The following is a 16,959-nucleotide window of genomic DNA, read 5'->3' as shown; positions in this document are numbered from 1 at the left end:
TTATGTTCAAGAGTAGAGCTTGAACCCTCATCAAAGCCAGAGCTCAGCATCACCTGTGGTTTTAGGTGAACCAGTGGAACACAGGCCAAGTCACCAGCCTACAGAGCCTGACAATTCTCCTGCCTTGTCAGTGGGAGCAAACCAGGGGCTACTCGAAACATCGGGTCTGGGTAGAAAACAGACGGTGCTGTTCTGCAGCAGCCAGGGAGCACACACTGCCCCTGCACTGCAGCTCCACAGCAGGGTCCTTCCCCCACTCTGACCCCGTCTGGGATGCCACCATGCTGGTCCCACGCTCCAGGTCAGGCAGTGGGTAGCTGCAGGACTTGGATCTGTGATTGCTGTCTGACAAAGTGAACAGTTAAAAAGTTGAGGCCTGAAGGTACAGAACCTAGAGTGCTTAAGCGCTGTAAAAAATAGTAACCCCAATTGAAGAGAATTCACAAAGTCTTAATTTCATGATATTTTTAATAATATTCCTTTGAAAAATGAAGCTGAGAAACTAGAAATGCATAAATAGGCAGTACACAGAGCCGTTACATGAACCCTTGTTACTATTAGTGTCCTATTCACACACATCATCCTTTCTACGGGCAAAGTTTTTGCTGTTTGTCAATTTAAGTAGAATTACTTTTCACATACAAACTGGTAAAAAATAAAACTAAACTGGCACTATGTTAATATCTGAGAGATGAAAAAAACCAGTTTGAGTTTTAAGTGTAACAGTTACGTGATCTAGAGAAGTGAGCCTGAAGTCACAAATACCTTCAGTCCCACATTTATTGCAAGCAGTACGGTCACAATGTACATATACTTTGTTCTTACAAAAAGAAATCAAATCTTAAGTGATCTGCTTAAAAAATGCTGAGAGCATATCTCAGTTTGATACCTTGTGCTAAAATATTTATCTTTACCATTATGGTAAAGCACACATGATGTCACAGGAACTGCTCATGGTGAGTATACCAGAACCGCTGTGATTTACCACAGAACCGCTGTTTTCACACGAAATCTTACGACAAAGTTATAGTCTGTCATCTAGACTTCATACAATTGTGATTTCTTATCTTACTGTATCAAGATCTGTATGAAGGCCAGGAATCCAGAAATTACACTTATTACTTATAGTATTGATTTCTGGCAGTAAATGAACCAACTGTTTGAACTGTCACAACTTTGTGATGACCTCATTTCTAACCAGGAACATGGCCACAAATGCGGAGTGCAACGGGAAGGCACTGCAGAGATGCCTGCCACAGCGTTCAGGGCAACGGGGAAATCGTTCTGTTCTCAGTATTCGACCAGAAACCACTCAAAGCCAAATCCTGGCCTGTGCAAGTGCTTTGTTCAATGGATGGACAAGAAACCCATTCTGAACAGATTTATTCCAATATCTCTAGACATTTTGCTCATAAGCTGCTTCTGAAGAAAATTCTGAGTAGTACTCTAATAAAAATAAGACAGAACCTCAAAATGAATGCAATGTTAGAAATAGCATATATTACAAATCTCTTCTTGATAGGAACAATTAATAAGAATACATATTAGCTTAAAAACAGGTCAGCAAATGTTGCTGATCTGCAAGAAATCTCAATTCACTATTTACAAATAAGACAAAGTGAATACAGGAAATTTTACACATTTGGTAGTTAATAGGTTATTGTCTGCCGAGTGGTCTGTTAGAAACTGATATTTAGGAAGACTGGAAAAACACCCCAACCAGTTATTACCTCTTCAGTCTATATTTTAAGTACAGAAAATTAGACAATAAATACTGGAGATAACATTCTGCCTCATGAGGGGGATCAGGCACAGATGACACAATGCTGAGACTTCTGCCATGAAGGCCATTAAAATGTTCTGCGTACAGGGTTTGTGATAAATACACCTGGTCCTACGGAAAAGAGACTGTTGCCGCCAGTTTAGTCTTTCCTCTGTCAAGAACTCACACTCCTGCACTTGCCAATTCAGAACAGTTTAATGATTTTTTTTTTTACTTTTGCTATACATAAAATGTAGTAAAGAAAGTAAAATTTAGATAATTGGATCAACAAAGATCAGTTATTCACAATACCACTTAAATGGGATGATAAAAGCAATGACCAACACACAGAAAGTTCACACGAAGAGGGGATTTCAAGAACGCTGCTTACAGTTCTCACTGCAGTCCAGCACGAGCGCGAGATACTGTCACTGCATTGTCCAGTCCCGCAGACCACTCTGCTAAGCAGTCTTAACTGTACATGGAACATCTCGTATCAAACCTGCTTCTCTTCAACATTCATCCACCTCTATCTGTGAGACCAGGATGAGTGTGCACCCTCCATCAGGAAAAGAAAAGATATTGCAAATAACCAAGGAAAAAAAACCACCAAAAATTTACAATACAATTTTTTCCCCTTTTGATGAGAATGCTTTTCTGTACAAGTGTTTTTTGTAATCTAATACTGTTTAAAAAGCTATCAGCTTCTTCAAGATGGCCACTGTAGGCATGATAATATTCCAGGAACACTTAAATAACAGTTTTTACAATAAATTTTAGGTCCATATCATTAGATTACTTTATATGCACTGGTCTCTCGTCTGATTTTAGGCGTTTTCTACGTGGTTGTATAAAATCTTCATCGGAGTCCTCAGTTATTTCACCATCATCCTCTTCCTGCTCAAATTCAGGCAAAGGCTGGAAGGTTCTGTCTGGGTAGATCTCTGTAAGTTTATCTTCAAAGTATAATGCAACTGCCTTCCCTGCCTGTGCTACTTCTGAATCAGCCTGTAAATGAAAGAAGACAGGAATAGTCACCTGTGGGAAATGCACATCCCTTCACCAAGTGTGCATGGTCTGAGACGCTTACCTTCAAATTAATTTCTTGTGTTTCTGCATAAACTTGAACAACTTTCATCATCTAAAAAGGACACCAGAGTCAAAAAAATGAAATTATAATCCCTTCTAAAGTCATGAGATTGCATAGGATTGGATGACTGAAGTCAGCCATAACAACAAGACAGTATGTTATGGACTACACCTCTTTAGATATCAAACTCAGGGGAAGCAGATTTAAAACAGTCTTAGGAGGGTGACATGAGGTAAATACACCTTCAACAAAACACACAACTTCTCTACAGGTAATTGTCTCCCAGTCGTTTTCAAAACTGCTCTACTCATGACTGCTTTTTTGATTACAAATTCTAGTTGCCTGGATATTGTTGTGGGAAAGTCTCGCTTTAGAGAGAAGTGCTCCATGAGACTTTCTTGGGGGTCTTACCCCATTTTGATTTCTACTTTTTAAAAGCTTTTTTATGGTTTAGAGGCACTAGACATGACGCTGTTATGAGAGGTTAGGGTGACTCATCCTTTTGCAAAAGCCAGCATTTCAAACAGTAAGACCAGTGTGAAACATTTAAAAAAACCCAAAACCAACCAAAACCAAAGCCCAACAAAGCAACACATCCATCAGTCCTTGCTCCCTTGTTTTAGTGTTGGCCCTAAGAGCTGCAGCATGGTTTCCTCTGCAGTAGATGCTTCATTAATTCCCTTGACTGAGAAGTTCACATAATTGCAACTTCTTCCACAGTGCTATTAACCTCCACCTAATACAGAGACATAAGGGAGGCGAGGGTGTCAAAGTCCCAAATGCTTGTGAGCATTACATCATTAACCCTGATTTTTTACTACTGTACTTGTGAAACAGTTGAGATTTTAATTGTAGGTTTGTGCACTTCCTTCAATTTACTTCCTCACGGAGCCAGAGATGCAGCCCAAACGCTGCACAACCCCAATGACATTTTACAGGAAAATGCCACTTGCTCTATGCATTTCTAAGGTCAGAAGAAAGCCACTCCCTGCAAGGCCTCTCTCCAGAGCTTTTTGTCATCCTTGTTTTAAGGCATCTCAAAAATGAGGATATCCCTCTTTAGCTCCTACTCTGTTTCAGAAAAATACTACAGTATTTTTTTTAATATTCAGAATATTTTTTCAGTTGCTCCACCTAGTAGTAACAGGTAATTTATCTCCCCAAGTCACGTCTCACATGTAAGGGGCAAATATTCCATTATCAGATGGGTTCACTGCAAAATAAGTCAACTTCCCACATTCATCGAGGACTCCGTACAGAAGTTATCTACTGAAAACTGGTTTTTGTGAGAGCCTGACTACCCATGAGCTAAAGCACTGAGCTTTACAGTAGCCATAACGAGGACAAAGCTTTTCCGGATTCAGCCTGCACGAGGTACTAGAACCAGAAGAATACTTTTCAGAAAGGCACTTTTCCTCAGTAGAGGGCTACCGTGTTTCACGAGCGTAAGAACCATTATATGTACAGCTTGAGACAGTTCTGAGGACTGCCTGATTGTCACTTCCTGAGCTCTTCTGCAACCTATTCGAGGTACGGTAACAAGGTCACCCTGCTCCTCAGTCACACATCATACCAGTGAATGCACGTAAAAAGTCCCCTCTGTTAAAGCCTGATCTCCCCATTTAGCTAAAACCGAGAGGCAGTTCTCCAGTTGCATTTAAGTGCCTGATTCAGCACCTGCTCCACAAGCAGAAGTTATGACTGGAAGCAGAGCCTTTAACTGAAGAAGGTGCACACCCATGTTGAAATAAATCTCAATCTAAAAAATGTGTATGGATTGGAAGTTAACATACTTCATTAAACCTTTCACAGTTCTTGAAGATCAACCGGACATCTGCCACAAAATCCTCGGGAGTTTGGTAGTGCTGGGAATGCTTCTTCTGGAGTTTCTTTTTCACCGTAGATAAATCCATTGGTTTCTTTATAATTTTATAGTAGTTTGGTATCTGTAAAATCAAAGTGATTTATTGCTAAAATGACTACTAGTTCACATAAGCAGTTGAATTTTTTCACTTATCAAAAATACCAATCAGCTAATCTCATCATGCACCGTATGAATGTTTAGCAAGCGAGAACAACTTCCTTTCCTCAAGCTGTTTTAAGTTCTTTGTAACCTTCAGTGTCTACTATGGCACAGCAATGCTTTTCATTACCGTGACTTCTTTCACAGCTGAAGAAAGAGTCAAAGCAGTTTATTTCTTACTTGCACTTAAAATTCAAGAGAAAAAAAGAGCTCTCCTAAAGCATTTTGAATTTCACAGGTGTCCCGAGACATACTCTCCCAATTTAACAACTGCTAATTGAAAATATTTTTAAATATCTGGGTTTCAGACTGGGAGTAGTAGAACCTCTGCAGAGAGAAGCTACAGAATCAGCTTCAGTCTCCCTCAGACTCATAAAATATGATTCTGATTGATTAGATTGATCAAGGGGGACATGCTTCAAGTAAAAGCAGTCAGTTCCTTCCTGAACTCAACTCTAGTAATTTTAGAGATATCATGCCAAAAATAAGAAACAAATTATTTTTCAGAAGACTCACCGAGGCTGGGACTGGCTCTTGAAATTCAATGCTCAGCTCATGACAATACAGGTACAGCAGGAGACGTTCACATTTCTTACAAAGAAATAAACAGCTTCACATTAACATCCTTAATTTACTATCAGCCCAGATGATCCTATCTCCCTGTTTTAAATAGGTTTGTACTTCGGCAGCTTAGTAGTATAGAATTTAAACGTAAAGCTTCATTATAAAATGTGAAGTTCTTAGAAGGGCATTGTTGAGAGGGCAGAACACAACCTTACAGTTCACAGGGCAGAAACATACTCCCTTTTTTGCTTTTTTTCTTCCTAAACAAAAGCCTAGGGCTAAAGTCTAACATGAAGAGGCACACTAATATATAGTCAAATTAAAAAAAGAAAGACAAACTACAGCTGCTTTTCTCCAGCCATAACTGCATGTAACAGGAAAGGACTGAGTTGCACACTTCAATTTTGTCCTGTGGGGTAAAAATAAAACAATTTCAGTCCAAAGCCAGAGTGTCTTTACGAATTCCCTGTTGAAATATTTTTATTTGCTTGTAATTCCTCCAAAGAAATTTGATTTGATAATACTCTTAACGCTTTCTGTACAGGCTGATTGATAGAGCTAAAAATAACTGAGTGGCGAAGTCATTATGCCTTCCAGAAGAATGTGCCTAAATACTTCTAGCACCTCACAGAGCATGGACTTAACACACCAAACAACTATTCAATGTTAAATGAGAAGAACTTCTATTAAGAACATTGAGGAGATTAATGCATGCTAAAGAATGCATTTAAATACAGAATACGCATTTAATTCCAAGTTTTAGGTACCTGATGATTACAGCTCCAACATCATGGAGCACTCCCACATAGTTGCCAACATCTGGGTATGTGGTCACAGCAAGAAAAATCTCATTACTCTTCTGGGTGTTGGTTTTGGTGTTTTGTTTTTCCAAAAAGCCACAACTACATTTAATTTGCAGCAGCCATAGCAAAAACATCTTCAAGAAACAGTGGGGGATAGCTAACATGAGAAAGCACTTTTTTTCTAGGAAACAGACTCCTACAGGTTGGAGACGTACCCTTTGGTCCACAGGACTCAAGCCTTGTGCTGTTTTCCCTTTCTTGCTGTGTTGTGAATTGTCACAATCGTATTCTACTTCTGGTTTGCTCAGATCTCTGCAGAACGTACATATCCACTCTCCACTAAACAGAAATAAACACAATTATTCCAGATATCCAGGACCAAAGTCCCATCAGTGATGGCTACAAAGATTTTTTCATTAGCTATAGAAAAGACTTGGGTATCCAAAGATAAGGAATAGCCCTTAATGATCAAGATAATTCTGCCAGTTAAGGCCATTTTTCCTGCCCTCGTATTCCTCTTCCAAGTATGTTCCAATACTTTAACAACACTGTTCTCATCATGACTTTAAAATGGACTTTACACAATGGAATCACACTTTGAGAGGCTGCATGTTTATCTGATGAACATCGACTGGTTACATGCAAAACAATTCAGGAGGGCCTTGGAAATGTCAGAGTTTTTTACTGACAAGAAATAATCCAGAATTAGCTGATGCCAAAACACCAGTTTTGATAATGTGTGGAAATCTACCATATGAATGAGACCACAGAGCTGTTCTCAGGGACCGTAACACTGTTTCTGGTACCTTGGAAAACTGAGGAGTGTTGGTACGTGGCAAGTCAGGTGAAACACCTTTGGGCACTTTTCACAACACAACAGGTCCCCTCCGTTTTGGCATACAGCACACCAGTCTTCATTTGGATCGTCGTCTTTGTTCGTGCCTTCTCCTCCAATTCTAGCTGATCGGTGCATTAGACTCCGCACTGGGGATTTGCCATTTACAAGGCTATGTCCAGACTGCTTACAACTTTCACTTAAATCTGTTGGTTCAGTCTTCACATGATTTTCAAGACTTCCTAATGCTTCTAATTCGCTTTCCAGGTGCAAGTTAGTGGACAGTGGTGGGGTCAAACTGCTCTCAGGACTGCTAAGCTGAAATTAAAGTGGCGTGCGATTATCAGAGAGAGTCAATTTTACAAAGGCATCTTTCTTCACATGTTGGAAGACAAAAGCCATCCACCGTTTAAAGGTACTATGCTCATTTCCCAAAAAAAACATGGCAAATCAGTATGAAGACCTGAGTTCCATTCAGTATTGAAAACTACTTTTTCCCAAGTAGTCCATCCTTTCCAGAACAGACTCATTTCTACTGATATATATAATGATAAACAAACTTTCAAGCCAAACATGATTATAATTGTTAAAAATATACCTTCACTGTCATTAGGAAAAATCCTCAAACCCATCACCCTGCTGCCAGTACACAACCCTATTAAACCAAGCATAGCTGAGAAACACTGCAAAAACATTCACTTGCGTAAGTATTTATGCTCTGGCATAAGAGTTTTGACTGACTGAAAGATTTCTCAATGTGATTACGTATGTATGAATGTTCAGAAACTACTAACGATGGGTGACTTACACCTTTTATTAGTTAGGGATTAATATCAGCAAACGCACTACACTGCTGGTGATATTTCATTTAAATAAAGATAAAATTTACACGACAGATTATCCTGTGCCTGGCAGAGCACAGTATTAGAGGATATAATAAAAGTCTTCAACAGGGACCAAGCTGAGATTAAGTGCTGTTTCCTGCTGGACTACTTTCAACGCACAACTACCTCTCACAATACATAACACTGACAAGGACCGGGTGTGTTTTGCATCTACAGCTCTAGGTCAAGGTCTTCCACATCAGGAAGGGAAATATCTGCCAACATTTAATGTTTATTTGTTCAACATAAGCCACCAGCTACTGTCCAAGTCCTACCGCAGCTTATTGGTACCTATGTCACAAATCATGTCCAGTAATTAGCCATCTTAGTGGTACTACAAAAACAAGACAGCTCAACACTTGATCTAGCCCACAATTCAAGTTCAGGGAGCAAAATACCTCTCAATCTTCAGGGCTGTGAACAGAATGAGGCTTAAAGAGTAAAATTGCTTTATTATTTCCAAATAACACGTTGCTAGGAAAAACGTAATAAACTGTTGCACAAACTAATCTTTACCATGCAAGCACTCCTCCTGCCATCCTCTGTTTTCTCCTGTTTTACTGTTCCTGAGAAACTGCATATCTCTTCCTCTGTCCCTGGCTCTTGCTTGACTTTCACTTGGTCAGACTTGAAGTTAATGCTAGTTTTCTCAGCGGTTCTGCCCGAGGAGCCACAGCTAGAAAGACAGGAGCATATAAATCAGAGAAAAACTCATCAGAGCAAAGAAATTTATATGACCGTTTCCTGAACAATTTCAAAGGCAAAGCATGTCAGAACATTTACAAGATAGCTCTAGTTTACAAGACAGCAGAGAATCATATCGGGGGGAGGAGGGGGAAATCATCTTTGTGTAAGCATTTGCCCATTACTGGGTCACAGTTATATCAAAGCACTATTGACCCACTGCCAATTAATTTAATTCCTCGTGTCTGATTTTTCAGCCTGGCAGTGTTAACGTAACATACCTTCCTCTGCTACCTGTGCTGGAGGTACTAGGTGGCCTCACTGGAGTGTGGGAGTTGGATAAACCTGCAAAGAAGCAGCATAGAAGTTGACTCGGTACAAATTTACATTCTGCAGTAATAAATTACTAGTGTTGAGTAATGCTGGAAGCGCTGTTAGAGTACCCTAATTTAATAACTCATGTAAGTCAGCTGTCCTCTCAGAAGTTTGATCAGATCAAGGGTCTATCACACCACGTTAAACAAAAACAACACAGACAACACACTGTTGTTCGGAGTCCCAGTAATTAATTCACCTAATTCAAACAGTGCTATAGCCCTCAGTTCACCAAGTCGTCAAATTTTATCCACTGACATCCACCAGTGAAGTCAGGAAAAGCAGACTCTGTATGTTTTGCATGCAGGTTTTGAGAAATATTTTAAGTTCCACTGCTGCAATCATTAATTCACAGAATCTTACAACAACCGTGCAGAGAGAAGACTAAGAGAAACACGTATCAAATGACTGAAATCAGCTTCTTACTAATAGAAACAGACATTTTCAATGTTTAAGTAACATTAGGTATTGGTGACTTAATTTGTTCACATGCATAACAGAAGTTCTATCATCAATTTGCTGTACTCAGAATGACCTTGCGCAAATGACTGTTGGATGTAAGTATTTTTGTCACTAAGCTCACTTCCCAAGCCTCAGAATGGTCTAGCCAGTCACCATTTGGAGGCAACAACTGAACCAAGACCTCTGATGCACAAGAAAAAAGGATTGTGGTAACACAGGATGAACATAGAGTCTAAACAGGTATCTGGAATATCACATTCATGCATTGGCAGTTCGTTACTATAAAGATAGTATGCTTTAAAGATAGTTTACTATAAAGATATTTCTGTGGGAATTTCCAGAAGTATTTGTTTCTGAGCAAAATAAATTTTAAACTGACAAAGTATCACTTCCCTTTTGGCAGGAAATGGTAGGTAGTTATTTTCAACTTAAATACCAGAAATACCCAACACATTTACCTGATGACCCTGGAGACAGAGCTGAAGGTCCTGGGGAGGGATTCATGGTACTTGTAGGTTGTGGGGGTAGGTGGCTGCCTGTAATGTATCTACTTAGAAGGTTATCTAAATTACTTGAACCCGCATCTTCAAGCTAAGAAGCAAAAACAAAAGTCTGAATCAGAGAGGCCTTATTAAAGTTTCTTAATAGTTCCACATCTTTAAACTGTGGTCAGTAACTTTACTGGAATTGTTCACTATCTCTTCAAGGATTCAGGACATCAGCAAACATTTTTATCAGCTTCACAGAGAGATCAGTCTTTCAAAACAGAAAACCGCAGTCAGAAACTTGTAAGACTTTTCAAAAGCTCCTAAGAATCTGAGTTCTTCCAGCTGGGTCACAGGCTGCACTTACTCGGGTCATTGTAAACCTTTTGGTTCCCAGATGTTCAGCGTGTGAGTCATATAAATGGTGTTACTCATAAGATCTACCAGATTACTACTGTTGCAAGAGTTATTCCACAACTAAGATACTAAGGGAAACCATGAACTTGTTTTTCCTTAGCATATGAAATCTCCCCCTCCTTCACTTTTTACACAGATTTCAGTATCTATTAAAAACAAGGAAACAGATACCCTATTACTTTAACTGCTTTAAGATATTAACTGCAAGACAGCGTAATTGCAAGTAACGAGTTTGAAACACACTGTATTCAAAGTGGGTGTTTATGACTGCGCAAGCAACTTGAAAGACTAATAGCTTCCTACCCAGCTCTTTCATCAACTAAAATCTGTAACAGCTGTGACACAAACAGGTATAAAAAAGAGCATCTTCACAGAATTCTGCCTTTTCAGCACCCCTAGAAGTTGTGTGTTCGTGTTTTAGACTATTCCACCAACAAATACTTCTAACTTGGCATACCGCGAACTTCAAACACATACAGCTCAATCAGTCATAACCAGTCATACTTGTGTTTCGTTCTAATGACTAAACAAAGCTTCAGCACTGCAGATAATCACATCCAGAGATCACTTTCCCACTATTCTTACATTAGAAAATCACCTGCAGCCTCACGAGAAAACTGAAAGTACAACCCTTGACCATGACTCTCTATAGATGAAGAGTCAAGAAGTTGTTGCTGGTATTGCAACAGATCATCTGCTTGAATAAAATTTCAGTTTTGTTTCTAATGTGATTGTTTCCTGCATCACAACTGAGTCTCCCCTGTTTTATACAGGCATTTCAATGTAAACATCCCGTTCTCAAGACAAAGCCCTTCTCCCCTCCCTGGCCTCCCTGCAAAAAATGCTACTTCTATTTCTTTGCCCTACTCATACATTAAATTATGCTTATGACCTCTCCAAATGAGCTTGACTTCATCAAAATCTACTTCAGCTTTTGCTCTGGGCAAGCAACGCAGGGCACCCTCTGCAGTTCCAGGTCAGTGAGTACCAACAGTGTGCAGATGAAGTGAAAGCTACAGAAGCAGCAACAGCCACACTGCACAAGCAAGAATTTCCAGGCAGACACTGCTGCAGCTCAAGGTTAATCGTGGAGGCCAGCTGAAGTGTTCTGCCGCATCTTCCAGGATCCAGTGCTGTCGTAAATGCTGGCCTCTTGCATACAAGGAAATGATCGCAGACACACTGCTGGGGTACAGCAGAAATGTGAGGTGAAAGAGAAGTAGGGCAGTGGGACCTGCCCTACCTTCTCTGTCCTTCCAGCATTTGACTGTTATGTTTGGGAACACCACAGAGAAGTGCCAGGCAACTTTAACTCCGAATAAATCACCATTCATGGCATTCAACATACCCAGCTATTCAGCTGTTCTAGTGATGCTTTCCCATGCGACGGTCTCGCAGAAGAAAGTGAACACAGTACTCGGGATTAACTAAGTAGCCATTTTACTACAGGACAGCCATTAAATACTGATTCATCTAGAGGTTTACAGAGGTTGAGCAGGTCAGCGCTATACAGTGAAAATAGCTGCATGCCCAAGTCAAGGACTGAAGGTTGTAATTCTTTGACTTTAAATGATAATTAACTACACCATTCCAAGGACAAGCACCAGTATCCAAATAAAAAAAAGACACAGAAAGGAAAGCAGATCATTACTTCACCCACAGCGTAAGTGCCTGATCATCTCCACTGACCTGGATGGGTGGGATATCTGGCAGGGAAGGTAAATTCTCAGGGTTTGTTACAGAAGGAATGAGTTCAATTGCTGTAACGGATGGACTTGTTGGACCACGGTTTGCACTCGCCATTGTTGCTGTAGTAGGACTAGTTGGATTAATAGTGGTGTTGTGCACAGAAACAACTGGAAAAGGCCCCGCGTGCCCAGGGTTAGAATGCTGCAGGAAGAGAGAAGAGACCATGACTGCATTAGGGGCACATCAGACAGGCATCACATGTAAAACTGCAACACGTGCATTATATGATAGCACCCAACAAAAAAATGGGGGGGAAGAACATATGAACTCACATTTCTATTGTCATAACCTGACAGCACTGAATGCAAAGCAACTGCTATTTTTATCTACTTGGAAAGAAGACACACTTTATGTGGCTAGATACCTAAAATACAGCACATCTTACAGCAAATTATTCTCATATATAGTTGTATTTTCTTAAAGCAATTACTTCATCCAAAGACGACTTTACAGTCCATACGTCTGTCTACAAGCTTTTTTTAAAAAAAGAAAAAAGTAATTGTTTAAAGTACTATACAGTCATTTTTGGTTTTCCAGTCATTACATTAACATTCATAGTCAAGAATTTTTATTCTTAATGGTATGCAGAGCTCTGCATCATGCTCCAGGTTTGAATTTAAAAACACTTTAGAATTTGGTTTCATTAGAAACCCACAACTACACCACTTTGAACTTCACTATTCCTGACTATTCTTTAAGAAATCCCAAAGCTGAAAGTCACCAAGAAGTGAAAGAGGAAATGTTTTGTTTCCCAGAACAAAAATCAAATACAAACATTAGAATTAATTTTTATTCTTAAGGTTTGAATTTTCTTATGCTCAGAAAAAACGTCACAGTACAGTATGCAACATGAAAAAGCGTATAAATGTGTGTAACTGTGTTACAAGCGCTACAGAGAAACACATTTACAGCCGGCGGTATCATCTAACTGTAATGAAAGTTCGGCACAATGGCACAAATGAAGCGTGTACGCAGGATATACTTGTCTTTGAAGGTGAGGTTGCATCATGGAGTATTGTGGTCCATTGTGGCGTGGTATTCCTGGTATACGAGCAGCATTCTGAGCCATTCTCATCTGATGTGCTTGGAAAGCCCCACAGTTCATGTTACCCCTCTGCATGGTCTGCATGCTGATCAACCTGGGAGGCTGCAAGGGTTTTTGTTTTTTAAAACTTTTGCTTTTAACATGGAAAAAAGAAGCCAATCTCTTTCCACAGTAGTAGGTTTACTAGTTACATAACATCAAGAAAAGCCAATAGCTGTCACATTTTAAGTATGTCAAATTTCAAAAGATTTTCACGGTTATAAACTGCTTGGTAAATTCATATTTGATAGGGCAATTTTAAGTCTCAGTGTTACAGTAAGAGGTGAAACAAGAACATACAAGATACTTACCTGCTGCTGTAAGACTTGTGGACTTGTCTGCCTGGGAACTGACCCAGCCGGCTGCCCCATCCTCATCTGCTGCAGCTGCTGATGCTTTTGTGCATACACTTGCTGCTGCATATGCTGAAGTCGAAGCTGCGCTAGATTGATTTGTCCCGGAGCTTTGTTGATGTGATTTGTTCCTGGAGGAGTTTGTCCAACCACCACATTAGGAGTGTAACTAGGAGTTGGTTTATTTTCAATGACAAGGTTACCTAAATGAAACAAGAATTAGTAATCAGTTAAATCTCCATCACCATCCAAAGGCTGATAAAGGCACAATATTCAGATGTTTCTAATTCAGTTTCCTCAGGGGCAGTAACAAAGCAATTTAAGTTTGAAAGTTTAAGTCTCTATAACCATACATGAAAGAAGCAAAAAGAAAATGCAAACTACAAGAAGAAGAAATTGCAAAACTATGAACATGACCTGTGAGGAAAGGGTAAAAGAACTGGAGCTGCGCAGCCTAAAAGACAAGACAGAGATTACTGTTCTCTGTGTCCACAACAAATAGACAAGACAAGAAATAAAATAGGGAAAAACCCCACGCTGAGCATAAACTTTCTATACCCAAGGAAGTAAAGCCCAGGAAAAGGTATTTGGGAGGAGAGTGGAGAGCATCCCATTGTTAAATGGCTAGGAACAGGTTATACAGGCATGACAAAACACCGCTGTGAGTTCTCACTTGGTACAGTGCAATACACCACATCACCTCTCCAGCTACCTCCAGTCCTATTTTTACAGGGAAAAGGCAAAATGTTGATTTTTGACTTTGAACATGTACTCATGGGAATCTGCCTGCCACTTTTTATTGAGGTTGACAGTTTCTGTTCTGTTTCCTATATAGCCTCCCCACTCTGCTCTGGGTTCCCAGTCGAACACTTGAAGCTCTGTTCTGGAAAGCTTTGCTTTTTCTTTCTTGATTGTTCTCCAAGAGCAACATCACTCAAAAATTGCCTGAGGAACTGCCCATGAAGGAATAGTGTCAATATTAAACCATTACTTTCCCAATGAAAAGTTTGTTTACTGTGCACATAAACTTCCTGGACTAAAGACAGGAACATTGAAACCTGGCTAGTGGACACAGAGCAAGATGTGAGCACACACAGAAGCACCTAGAAGAGCTGATACTTTTATCAGTTTTCTCTATTAGATTTTTATCCTAAAGAAAAGCTTGCAAGCAGGTGATAACAGATTGTACTCTCCCCACTCTAGTTCACCTTCCCTCCTCTCATTCAAAACCAGTTCTTTGAAAAGTTTTAAGTTATTAGGGGATTAATATGGAAGAAAAACTGACACCTCACCTCTGCAGGATCAGGCAATAATAAAGAGGCTAAGATATTAAACACCTCATATCCTTAAAAGAGCACATTATTTCTGCATCTGACAACAGCCAGCAATGTGTAGTTATCTTAACTGCAGATGTCCAGTGATCCCAGCTGTCACTAAGCACTCATGCAGAACATGAGCCCTCCAAGACTATTACAATCTCCCATGGCAGCTCACATCTTAGGGCAAAGACAGAATAAACAGCTGCACTGATGAAAACTACTTAAGATAAAAGGTTACAGCTATGATGCCGTAGCCTATCGTGTGGCAGTTGCAAACAACATACAGAGGAGCAGCAGCGCATCTTCCATTACGAAGCTCTGTTTTTCTTTACCTTTATAGATGTGTCAGACGTCTTTGAATACAAACCCAGCTAAGGGTTGCTTCTTAATTCACTTACCTTTTCAGAAATCATATGGACTGGCTTGGTACTTAGCCATGAACTTGGATCCTATTAACAGTCCTCTTAATTACACTTGCTCCAACACATTAAGACATCTCATACTACTCCACATGCAGCTAAATAAAAAGTTCAGACAGGCAAAACTGATTCCATTTACCTGCCAAAAAACCTTATACCAGAAACTGAAGCACCCACTTAGTGCTCGTGTGTTATACTATAAGCATCAGAACCACTTTAAGAGGGGAACAAAGGGCCATTCCTAGAACCACTCCCACTGGAAATCAAAACTCGTGGAAAAAGCTTTGCTAGTAGAAAGAGAGCAGATAACAAGGGTAATCAGGCCTGGATGGGTTATGCCAAGGGAGTTTTGGTCTTCTACATTACTGCACTCCAACTCACTCTTGTTGGACAAACACCCCCAATTCAATCTAGTTTTTCAAGAAACACAGAATAAACGAACACAGTTTTCTCACCTAAATTGACGACATTCTTTGCCCAGAACGTAGGGTCACAATGGAATCGTATTGCTCCATTGGCAGCTGGGACAGGATCACAACGTGCCTTTAAAATGTGACGTAACTGGAACGTTATCTAACAGGAAGCAAAAACAAGTCTGTCGATGACAATGAAATAAAAGCATAAGAACCTTAAGAAGTGTGCACTTGCTCAGCGAGTTTAGACTGCTGGATCATCAACAAGGTGTCAACAACAAGTTTGGTTAGCAGCCTGGAAAATACTCAATTCACCAGGATAATCATCTGTCATACAACTAACTTTTTAGTCAACTCTGAGGATTACAGAGAAGTACTGCTACACAATACTGCTACTTGTGCAGTGACTCAAGTGAAACACTGAGGTGCCTTTACAGAGCTTGACCCCATTCCCTTTACGGTAATACTGTCAAGTCCTTAATTTTGGAATGAAAAGTGGTGTACAAGTTGGGGAATTTAGCCCATTATTATAGAAGGGGGGTTTTGTTTTCTTTTTTAAATGAAGCATGAACAACTTGTTGTCTCTTCCTTGGATATAACCTAGTGAAGCTACACGATACTCAGAAAATATTTCTGACTAAGTACTCTCTGTACTGTACAGACAAGTTCGAGGATAGTTCCTTACCAGCCGTTTACTGTACAGCAAAGCAGTACTGCTGCCACTTGCAATAGCCCAATTAGTAAAGTTCATCACGTGCTTCACTTGTCGCGACAGACCAGTGATGTCATTTTGTTGTTGTATTAATTTCATCTGTCTCTCCTTTGTTACATTCTACAAAGAAACAAAAACTTTATTACAATGGAAGCTTCAGACTTATGAGGAAAAGTAAACCACTACCACAGTTCCTAAAGCAACAGAAACACATCACGGGCAAAGCAGCTTATGCTAATGCCCATATTCAGAGTGGCTGGAACCATTAAGTAACAATTCTCTATTATTCCTTCACTCTGCCATTCTTCCCAGAGGTATCAAAGCGCAGAGAAAATAGCAGGCTCAGAGAAGACACTCTGCTTTATCCCAGAAAAATGTCAATGACTAAATCAATGACCAGTTCTCTTCCTCATGTCACCAGAACCGTAGCAGCACGACGAAGAACTGGGGGAGCAACCCAGACTGGGGCGCAAAGGAACTGCCAGTTCCGTACTGGGTGGTGCCCTGGCATTACTGCCTTTACCAC

At 40.0% G+C, this 16,959-nt stretch overlaps 1 protein-coding gene across 1 annotated transcript in view; it reads right to left on the bottom strand.

The window, feature by feature from the left end:
- Window positions 1–2,130: 2,130 nt before the first annotated feature.
- Window positions 2,131–16,959, bottom strand: part of TRIM33 (tripartite motif containing 33) — a gene marked incomplete at its 5' end in the record, with an annotated part of 21,699 nt that continues 6,870 nt past the window's right edge. Inside the window, 14 exons of the mRNA XM_010142432.1 lie at window positions 2,131–2,770; window positions 2,853–2,903; window positions 4,646–4,798; window positions 5,392–5,466; window positions 6,458–6,581; window positions 7,049–7,395; window positions 8,478–8,637; window positions 8,927–8,990; window positions 9,941–10,073; window positions 12,074–12,274; window positions 13,116–13,280; window positions 13,529–13,773; window positions 15,764–15,881; window positions 16,407–16,553. Coding sequence (XP_010140734.1) covers window positions 2,558–2,770; window positions 2,853–2,903; window positions 4,646–4,798; window positions 5,392–5,466; window positions 6,458–6,581; window positions 7,049–7,395; window positions 8,478–8,637; window positions 8,927–8,990; window positions 9,941–10,073; window positions 12,074–12,274; window positions 13,116–13,280; window positions 13,529–13,773; window positions 15,764–15,881; window positions 16,407–16,553 — 2,196 coding nt within the window. The remainder of the gene's footprint in view (window positions 2,771–2,852; window positions 2,904–4,645; window positions 4,799–5,391; window positions 5,467–6,457; window positions 6,582–7,048; window positions 7,396–8,477; window positions 8,638–8,926; window positions 8,991–9,940; window positions 10,074–12,073; window positions 12,275–13,115; window positions 13,281–13,528; window positions 13,774–15,763; window positions 15,882–16,406; window positions 16,554–16,959) is intronic.

The sequence above is a fragment of the Buceros rhinoceros genome, unplaced genomic scaffold (assembly GCF_000710305.1).
Source record: "Buceros rhinoceros silvestris isolate BGI_N320 unplaced genomic scaffold, ASM71030v1 scaffold17838, whole genome shotgun sequence".
In the NCBI taxonomy this organism is placed as follows: Eukaryota; Metazoa; Chordata; class Aves; order Bucerotiformes; family Bucerotidae; genus Buceros; species Buceros rhinoceros.
Note: the sequence above shows the minus strand (reverse complement) of the source record. Positions and strands in the feature narration are given on the sequence as shown.